The 10816-nt window shown below is 41.6% G+C and overlaps 1 protein-coding gene across 1 annotated transcript; it reads right to left on the bottom strand.

The window, feature by feature from the left end:
• Window positions 1-3298: 3298 nt before the first annotated feature.
• TYW3 (tRNA-yW synthesizing protein 3 homolog (S. cerevisiae)) lies at window positions 3299-10611 on the bottom strand (the record flags this gene model as incomplete). The annotated part of the gene is made up of 5 exons (XM_010293223.1): window positions 3299-3521; window positions 4394-4527; window positions 4821-4892; window positions 5728-5826; window positions 10531-10611. Coding segments are annotated over 5 exons (609 nt in total), but the record flags the coding sequence as incomplete, so codon positions are not given.
• Window positions 10612-10816: the final 205 nt, after the last annotated feature.

Genomic DNA, 10816 nt, shown 5'->3' with positions numbered 1-10816 from the left:
GAAAATTGGGCTGAAAATACCTTTTAATTAATGAAGTGGCTAAGCACACTTATAAATGGTAAAGATTTGCCGATTTTAGGATCTCGTTTTTTATCAGTAATTTTTGTTTCTGCCAGGAACCCTAGAATTACCCCAGCAGCCCAAAGGCTGCTGCCTCCTCTTGTGTGTAGCCAAACTTCTCTTCACTGGGGTGCCTGTAGTCTGCAGCTGAGTATTGCATCTAGAGTGTAACAGAATTAGTTATAGGAGCTGGAAATAAAACACAGCTTGACAAAATTAATCTCAAAAAGAGCATGTGAAGCTTGGGTAAGACTGGGGAAAAGCATGGTTATCCCCTGATATACAGGCAAATAAGGGCAGGGGTGTGTGGAGCCGGGCGGTGCTGGTGCTCTGCACCTTCCTGGCACGGCTGCAGGGCTGGTGAAACACCACCTCAGCATCACCCTCTGAAACCTTTAGGGGGGGTAAAAATCAGAAAAACCTTGTAAAAACTGTTCAATATTTTAAACACTGAAGTAACATGATTCCCTAATCTTTCACTGAGAATCATGCAACTGTTTATTTTTCTTGTTGTAGGGTCTTGGTTTTTTTGTGTGAGGTCCCTAACAGTCTTCATGAATTGGTGTTAACAGGTATAAAGTAATAAGATGGCAATAACCTTTCTATGTTAAGACTGTCGAAAAATCTTCCTGAATTTAATGTTGTTTTTAAGAGGAATGTGGGATCATATCACACATTGATTTCCAACAAACCATATTTAAAAAGGGAAAAGAAAAAAGCCGCTTCCCCAAAGCTGAAGTAGTTGCATTGAATACTCTTTCCTCCAGCTCTGCCCTCGAAAGCATACCGAAGTCCTGGTTTATACACAAAATCAGTATCTGTGATCCCTCTCCCACATTACACACATGCATTCCTAACTTGGAAGTTAACATTCTCCCAGTTCTGAAACAGGCCTCCTCCAGTCTCAAAAACACAGACTCTTTGGCCTGGAGGTGGTCTGGTACGGATTCTTTGCATCTCTGCTTTTCCAGTGCTGAATTTTATCCTCCCACGTGTGGTGCAAGATCACAGCACTGCAAAGCGCATGGGAGCTGCCCACGTTCCTTCACAGCGTCTAGAGTCACTTGCAGTCACTTCCAACAGAGCCAGACCTCCTCAGGACTGCTTTAAAAGCAGAAGGTGGTTCAGACTGTGCTGAACAAACTCTGAAATCCACCCCCCTGCTCTTAAAAGCAACAACTGCTGCCTGCGCAGGCAGGGGCTACGCCCCGGGCGGTGGGGACGGTGGGACCCCCTGCCAGCGGGAAGGGGGCCAGCCAGCTGGCGGCTCACCGAGGCCACGCCAGGGTAGCTGGTCTGTGCTGAAGCAGATGCTGCTGTTTGTTGGTGGAAGCTTTGGGGCTTCGGTTCAAAGAAATGCAATGGTGCCTCAGAATGGAAAGGAAGGTCTACAAGAACTTGGGATTGTGAAGGCCTGAAGCAAGCCCCTGCCCCAGGGCCGCTGTGTGCGGCAGAGCCCCGTCCCCAGGCCCCGAGGAGCTTGTTGGCCGGCCGCGGGGACCCTTGCTGCTCCCACCTGCCGCCGCGCGGGCTGGCTTTGCTGCAGCGGCCCCACCACGTCCATGCTCTGCTCCGGCCAGGGGAGGGGTCCTTGCCGCATGCCTCCCAGCAAGCAGCTCTTCAGCGTTAGAAATGATCCCCCCGGGTTCAGTCAGAATCAAACAAGGATTAGTCCGCTCACATACACGAGATTTGAGAACACCATGTGTGCCTGATGACTTTTGAAGGTTTCTTGTGGTATTTCAACATCTTACGTACTTGGTCGCCTCACAAGCTGATGTTCTTTATCTTCAAAATTTGTCACCAGCGCCTTGCCCCCTCCACAAAGGAGGAAAATAGGGCCTGCTCTTTTTGCTCTTTGCTCAATTTGTGCTCACAGCCAACAGCTAAGGACAGCATCAACCACCCAGCATTTCACCAGACACGACTGCAATCTCCTTGTAAGAAGGACAGAAACGTCTTGGCCTCTCACTTTCCCAAGCCCCAGCCAGGTGCTGAGGTCTTTCAAGCCACCAGAAGTAAGATGAAAGCAAGCGCACCAAATTTTTCCAAGTTGTAAGTTAGTAACACAAACAAGCAACACAAAAGGCTCAAGCTTATTTTTTTTGGCATGCCTGCTACTGGAAACACTGCCTAAGAGTTTTTTCAGAACCTATTTAAAGCCCCCGATTACTTTTCCCTTTGCCTGCCACCTAGTACATCAAATTTTTGCAGTGGAATTAAAATGTCCCCAAGACATAGGCTTATGTAATGGAAACAATGACAACTCCCTGCCTCTATGAACTGGGAGTTACAAATTCCTCATTTTTCTGAAAAATACACTATGAGTACGGAGTGACTTTTCCGGTGGTACAATAGAGGAGTGCACAAATTATGACGCTGTTTTATATTTAACATTTATTGCACGTCAGTGGTTCCTAGCCTGCTAAGAAAGCCCGTTACTATACACTTCGGTTGACTTTCTGCCCAACAGCCAGAACTGAAGCTGGGTGCTGGCCACATAGAAAGGTACGTAAGTAAGCTAACGAACTATCAGCATACAGAGTTGGCTAAAAGTTGCAAAGAAAAATAACACAATAGCTGCTGGCCAAGGGAAGCAGAACACATGAACACAGTGGGGCCGGAACCCCATAACGGAGTCAAGTGCAGGAAAACAGCATCAACTTTGCTGCCTGGTGCAAGAGTCAGGAAGGATCCTGGACGCATGCGGCTGAAGCTGGCGTAGAGAAGTACGTACCTTGTACTTTTCTACTCTAACCTCCACATCAGGTGCTGTTCTTGTGGCTGTGTGTTGTTTTGAAAGGGCCATCTATATTGGTGCACACTGTTTTGCAGGGGTTCTACAGGGATTAAAAACCTTCAAGGGTAACAACCCAGTTTTAGAGTTTCCCTGCGGTGCAAAAATCAGAAGGCCTGAACTCAGCATTTGGAAATGAAATGCTTCCGTGGAGAACATGGCCACAGGCTGTAGCAAACCAGTTACTTCTGTGATAACAGACAGACAGAGTAAAAGATCATTAATTCAACTGTGCTGTTAAAAAAAAAACCCAAAACATTCTAAGGTTTTGTTCTCTGTGCTTCTGTGGCATTAAACCTGTTCACAATTATGTTTAACTACGTTTTTTTCTGTTAAATGTCCATGAGAATGTTACTACTTAGAACAGAGCAGTATTTATATCTCTTACAAAGAGCATTACAATTACTATTCAGATTGCCATTTCCTTTCGCGTGTCTTAGTCTAGATCATGATTTCAGCAAAAATATCAAGATTGGTTTCTGTATCATCCTCAGACTCCAATTCTTCATTCTGGTCCTTTGGAGAGGTGTGTACACCCTGTTCTTGAATGGTCTTTCTCTTCCTTCTGCGAATGTACCCAAAGCGATTCTTCTCCGTCTCCTCAGAAGGTGAGTTGTTTGCACTGACGGCAGTTTTTAAAGCTGACTCTAAGCATTTGTAGAATCTAGAAAGAAACAACTGTGCAGTTATTATTGTTGCAGGTTTGCCCAGGATCGGAAAAACCACCCTGGGAAACTAATGCTGTTGTAATATAAACAAAACATGTTAAGAGAAGAAAATTGTTGCTAACATTGAAATGTGCTAGCCAATACCAGATGAAAAATTAGAAATATCAGCACGTGTCCTCTGTATGCCATGTCACTTCTCTTTGTAATGCCTGTATGTTAGAAACCAATTAGTGGATGTACTCACGTGCCATTAAGATGGCGCTAATCTTACAGAAACCATAAAATGGTATCAGGTTAAATGTCTGATGAATGATAGCATCAATGATCAGATAGACTGCTACTATTAGCAATTACTTTTAACTTTAACAACTACAGAGATTTTCAATGGTCATATAAAAAGAAACTGGTGTTAGTGCATGTAGGTGTCTTTCTCAGCGTCCCTTTGATCCTCCCGCTCTTTGGCTTTTCTGCCTATTCTGTTCCTTGGCTGGAGACAAATGCAAAGTGCATGTAACCTTCCACCGCCTTCATAAATCATCAGTTTTGGAATCTATGCAAAGCATTTAGTGGATTAAAGTGTGCACTGCAATCTGAATACTTCTGAAACGGTTACTGTGTTAGAATAACAATTGCTGATATCATTAGAAACTTAAACCCTACTCAGTAACAAAGACAGTCTGCAAGTTCATATTGTTTACAGGCTTTTGCTTAAACTGTTTTATAGTCTTCAGAGCTCAAAAAATTAATTGTAATTGTATTTTAGACTTTGGGGGGGGTGTCTGTTGTCTTTTTTTACATTTTTTTTTACATAACCTCTCTCACTTTTGGATTTAGATGTCATGAATAGGATTGCTGTAATCTTACAAACCTGTCAATCCTCCTTGTGTTTTCTTCCATTTTCCGATTAGCTACATGTATCAGAAATTCAATATATTCTTTGGAGACCATCAATTTCCCCTTGTGGCTCAATGGAACTTCTAAGCAATGAGTGCTTCGGACAGCCTAAAAACACATAGAGAAGGATTTATCTAGAATAAAGTTTTTTATTTTATGAAGGTTATTTAAATAATATGGGGAGTTGGTTGCAGGAAAAAAAACCACTTATCCACACAATTGATTAGTGTGCTGTCAACTACAGCAGAAAGATGCTTCTTTGCTACAGCATGCCCTGTGATAGCTGCCTATCACATTGCAATTCAGATCTTGGCTTGGAAAAAAAAAAATTAAAAAATTGAGGTTAACAGTAACGATATAATTTTGTTCCATTCTTTACAGGTAAGTAGAAAAGTCCTTACCATCATAATCTTTCCTCCTCTGCCAACTGTAATACCAGAGTTCCTGAACCCAGAATTGATAGCCACCGAATGCTGCAGAACAAAGAAATACCTTAAACAGGTCTCAGGCACTTTCACAGAAAGAAATAATTATATATGCGTTGCAATGCAACTTACAATCTCAGTTTTGCAAAAAACTTATTCAAAAGCATCTCCTGAAATTAATGCAATACTAGTTACGTTAAAATGTTTTTAAGATCAAATTGACACAGCATCGCAAATCGTGGTTGGTTTTCAAAGAACCACAGTCAATCTTGATTATCTGATCTTAATCCATTAGTGCAGATGGGACATTAGCGTCTCTCTGGGCACTGTACTATTTTATCTTGAAGAGCTGGTAACTGTGTAGACAGTTCTGCAACACTTTTATAGCTAAAAGTGCAAGCAGTACTATAAAAGAAGCTAATCAACTCTTTTCTACATTAATGAATGAACAAACCCATCACGCATTACTCTCTGGAGTCGTTCTGGAAAAGCAGAAGGCAAAGGTACTACTCAAATTAGTTGAGACACTGAAGCCACATGGCCTGGCCGGTAGCAAAATGACATCCAAAAAACCCATCACTTTCAGACAGCAAACGCAACCCAGGCTCACTGGGAAAATTTTTTTACCAGGCAACCTGCTTCGGCTCAAACACTGAATTGTAGTCGAGTAATTTTATTTTCTAAAAAGTACAGCAAAATCTCTGCTGAGTTTAAAGCTGTGTTTTCTTCATCAGCTTACTTTTACTACCCTAGTTACTAAACACACAGCACGTCTGGGACTACTTTTAAGTGCTAAAGCTTACTCAGGAGCCAACACTTTTACTTTTACAGCAGGGACTATAACAGAACAACAATGTAACACTGTTACTTGATGTCATTTTACCAGAAGCTGTGCGTCTTGGAGCTCTTGACATAGGACATGAAGAACAAAAGGTTCGAACTTGAGCACAACATCACCAGTGGCCTTCTCTAATGCTGTCATCTGGAAAATACACCAAAATACTGATATTAATACTGCAAACACGTACTGTTACTACAAAAAAAAAAAAAGCTAGTCAGAGTGTGAAACAAGCATTAAAAGTGCAGCAAATGAGTTCGCAGCAATCAGGTTTGTTCAGCTGCTTTTGATTCTTCATTGCTCATAATACATAGAAATACCATGGATTTCCATGATTGTTTGCTAAACTGATTAGGTTTGATAGCTATTCATAGCAAGAGAGACTTTAAAAAGTGCGCTTCCCTGTTTATTTCTTTGTAAATTCCAACAAATTGGTACAGTCAGTGCAGCATGGGAGGAGGACTGTTTTACTGCAATCAGATGAAACCTGAGCACATGTATTTATTTATCTATTTATTTATTTATTTTAAACTATTCTTTAAAATGAAGGACATTTAGTTTCTGAAGTACATTCCTCAACTGCAGAAAACCTTCTGAGGATCAGCAGATTAAATTCATAGCCTAACAAACTTGATCCCATTTTAATCCTAGTTTAAATAATAATGCATAGCCTACTGTATAAGACTTATAAAGATAAAAAATTCAGAGGTTGAAATTAGAGGCATAAACCCACAAAACAAGGGGAAAAAAAAAGGGGGGAAGCAACTTCATAATTATAAAATTCAAGAAATTACCTTCACACCCCTCAGCTCTGCTAGAGGAGCGAGATGCTAGTGGCAATTTTTCCTGCATTTGTGAGCGTGGAGAAAGCTGTATGACATTCTGCACGGCTTATTATTACAATTTCTCTACTTTTCCCTGCTATCTTTTTGCAGAGCAATCTTAAGGTTGATATAACTTTTTTCCATTCAGAAAGGTTGCTTTGAGGCAGTTATATTACTTATTTCATTTTATGATTATTTAATCATAAGCACTATTCCCCCCCCCTTGTTTGCCTTCACTTGCTTAATTCACAGCATTAAGAAATTTGCTGTGTTAACTTGAGAAACTTCAGCTCTTTTTCCATACTTTGTTGTTTTGTCTAGCCCTTCTCATCTTTCTAGTAAAATGAAAATGTTCAATAAAATCATCAGGAAATAATCAAAGTCTTATGCTTTTTTAAGACATGATGGCATAAAAGAAAACTGCTGAAGCAACACTCTCTCCTTTAAACACTGAGAAGTATTTATATGTATTTATGCAGCATCTTCTCCATAGATGTTCTTATTTTAAGTTGAAAGCAAGTCTTCCTGAATGCCTCAGTTTGTAATTTGTGTGCCAGATTTTAAAAAATGCCCAAGTAACCACAGCTGTGCTAAAGCTGACGGGAAACAGAAGTGATCAACATTGCATAATCCAGTGTTGTACAGAAATACCTAAGCTAACTTATTTAGAGCATTTGCTTGGGCCTGGAAATGAGTTGTGCCGACACAGTGCTCCACTGAGGTGATTCACCCGAGCGCGTGCTAACACGGCCAAACAGCTTCCTGATCCGAAGCTGGGCCCTGCAGAGCCCGTGCGCCTTCTCTCGCGGCGCTGCGCAAGGCTGGCTGTGTGTACCCCCGAGGCCCCGCGCCGCAGAGCATCGGCTTGGGCCGCGCTCATTTCGGCAGGAGTACAAACGCAGGCATCGGCCGGCATTCGCGGCGTGTAACACAGGCTGGGACCCGCCACGGGCATGCGTGCTCCCTTTTCAGGCATGCTTCCATGATCCCTTTTCAGACGCTCTCCCGTGTTTGAGAGCTCTGTTCTAGCCGCCTGAGCAACGCAGCGTCCTGCTTCAGCAAAGTGACTGGCATCCACTGTGCTTGGAAGCCATGTTAGACAGGCTTGTCTCCGAAACAAGTATTATAACAGAGAACGTGTTATTAGCTGCGATCAGTCTGTGCGCTTTCAGTGAGGGTGTTTTTGAGGGTTTCTGTTTCTCTTGAAACGGCTACTCTAAAGGTACCTTTTCTGCAAGAATACGACGAGTTAAGAAAGTCATACTGACTGAAATCATCTATGCATGTCAGCACTGCCCCAAAGCTGCCTTACAATGCTTGTTTCACCAAAAAGCTTATTAATGTAACAAAATATTTTCAGTCAAGGTTTTTTATTATCTTATTGCATCTAAATCATTAATTTCCTGCAAACTCAACAGGAAAATACTGAAAGTTATTTTCTATCAAGTCTATGAAGTCTGAGGCCCCAATTTGCTCCCGGGGAAGCTGATGGGAAAACACCCAAGGGAACAGGATCAGGCCCCCCATCTCTAGAGTCAAAGTGTAATTGCTGTCATGTAACGACAGAAAGTACCTGTGGGTGATATGCAAAAAGGTTCACACAAATGGAAACCCCTCTATTTCAAGCACCGGAGCAATCAATCGATAAAGCGATGGCGAAGCAGAAAACAACCGCCTTCAGTTAATGACTGACCGCAGCAGTGCGTTTACAGTCATGCAGAACGCGGCCCTTGTTCCAGAGAGGGCGTGTGTTGGCCCTACAGCCAACGCTTTCAGCGCGGCGCTGCACAGCTGCAAGTTACTGTCTGATGGGGGCAGAGCGCAGCCCACTGCCTTCGGCAAAACCCGCGCAGGAGAAAGGGGTGAGATGACACCTCGCTCACGAGATACGCTGTACTGACACTCAAGCGAGACATCTGGAAGGTCTGTCAGCAATACGCAAAACCAGCAGCTGGCGGCATACCTCACAGGTCTGTCCATAGGGACGGGCGGGCAAAACCACGTACGCGCAAGTCCTGGTGCAAATGAACACTCTGCGCGCGCACATCTTTAAGTATGAGTACGTACATCCAAAAATCCAAAGCTGAAGGTGGTCCCGATTCACGCCAATAGAGTGTCAAGGAAAAAAGTACACCATCTCAGTTTTACGCTAATTGCATAATTCTGAGATTATCTTTGTGATCTTGCAAAGAGGAACTTCATAACAAATGATGCCTTTTCGCTAAGTGTTGGGAGGATAAAGGGATAAAAATAAATTACGAAACAAATATCCTCTATTCATATTGTTGAGGTTAATATATGCAGTGAGGTCAAATGATTTGACAGACGAAAAGCACAACACACAGCATACTAGATCCTGACTTGCCTTCTCATTTCCTAAATACTGCACTAGCAAAGCTTTATCATGCATTACAGTATAGTAGTTTAAAAATTAGTCAAAAGACATTTTTCTTACACTTGCAATTCATGCATTAAAAAAAATATAAATGCAGTCTACCTGTTAAAAGGAATGGGAAAAATCAAAATATTTCCTCTCATAAGAGTCAGAAACAACCAACAAATTTTCCATTTGCTGATGGAAATTTCAGCAAGCCTTGCTTTGCTAGAACACATACTAATGAAGAGAAATATTCTGGAGATGTTTTTTGGTGCATGTGTGCCAATGTATGCATATGGTAAACTGAGCTCTGAATTGAATGAGAGAATTTTGACCTTGTAACTGCTGTTTTTTTGGGACAAAGCAGAGAGACGTATGCAGAGAGCAGACTATTTTGAAAGCATACTGAAAAAAATGTTTTTAGCATTTACATGTCAGGGGATTTTAAGGTACTAAATTAAAAATGCAGGATAAGAAATTCACTGTTACACTAGTTTCAGGTGTCTGTCTGTAAACAAAAGGCTGTTACCACAGCAAGCTGAGCTCAAGATAGTTTGAAACTCAAGACAGTTTTTTTAACTCAAAGACAGTTTTAACACTGGCATGCTTAGCTGAACACATCTACATTTAATGGAAACAAAGGAATTCATTTTACTTGCTTCTTGAATTGCTGACCAAAACAACGAAGCAAGAATGGCCATAGCTTATGAAACAGTTAATAAGGACAACACAAACTATTTGTTAATCACAACTGACCCATTCTGAAAGAGGTATTACAACTACTGCTTTAATGTGTACATTGGGCTCTAACTGTTGGAGAACGGGACAAAGGCCACATTATCCTGCATCTGTGTCCTGCAGGAATGTTGCTGCTCGAATAAGCATCACCTCAGATGCTGCCCGAGACAGAGCTTTTACTAGGCAAATGCCTAGTTTCATGTAACGATTGTTACTTCGGTATTAACAAGGATGATACTTTTTTCATTTCGCCCCAGCGCAGTCTGGTAATGACTAGGTCATCACTGTCCAAAGACTGGCAAGTGTTCTACAGAAATCAATAGGAAGGCTTTTAAACCCAATTTAGTCTCCAGTTGATACCTTGCTGGCAATCCAACAAGGGAAAACAAAAAGCAGATAAAAAGCTGCATAAATGAAAAGTATGTTGTTATACTAACAGGAATCTTTCAGGAAAGGAAGAGCACTTGCTTAGAAAAGCGTCATTTCTCGATAAGGAAAGGGCTTTGAAAAAAGAATCACTGTGTCTTAGATTTTCAGAAATCGTTTTTTGAAAGACAGTCTTCTGCTACAGAAGCATAGTAATTACTGACTTCTTGTTGAGCTACTGTGATGTGGAGATTATGTTACTCCAGACAGTAAGAAATTATTCAAGTTTCATATTAGCTGCATTTACAACTATCTAAGGAATCTGGTATTAAACTTAAAAGCAATCTCTTCAAACCAGGCCTTAAGAATTTATTACATAGAACACCTAGAGAAAAGTTTGTTGTGAGATGAGAGTGTCAATTCATCTTGGTAACAGGAAGAAAAAGCCTAAAAATTTCTTTATATTTTACACGACACGTTTTCCATGACATTAGGAACACTGCGTTAGATAAACATAGAAGTTGTATCGCGTTGTCCTCTTACCACATCGTCTTTGGTACACGTTTCATGTGTCACCATGAGCCACGTGCAGTTTTTCTTCTGGATCTCCCAGCTGCTTATATCCTAGTCGTGAAGAGAAACGATTAAACTAGCACGGCAGATACATGATGTTTGATCTTGTGCGTGTATTAAAATAAGAGTCCTTCAGCATAAAAAATGCCGCGTTTAAGTTATAAAGTCTATTTGCATAACAGCGGTTTAAAGCTGACTTATCTATGCTTCCGTGTCTCCCCAGTCGGACGGGGCCGCACGGCTCACACCCGGCATT

Source organism: Phaethon lepturus, unplaced genomic scaffold, assembly GCF_000687285.1.
Source record: "Phaethon lepturus isolate BGI_N335 unplaced genomic scaffold, ASM68728v1 scaffold38008, whole genome shotgun sequence".
NCBI lineage: Eukaryota > Metazoa > Chordata > Aves > Phaethontiformes > Phaethontidae > Phaethon > Phaethon lepturus.
The sequence above is the reverse complement of the archived record's forward strand: the minus strand, read 5'-3'. Positions and strand labels throughout refer to the sequence as shown.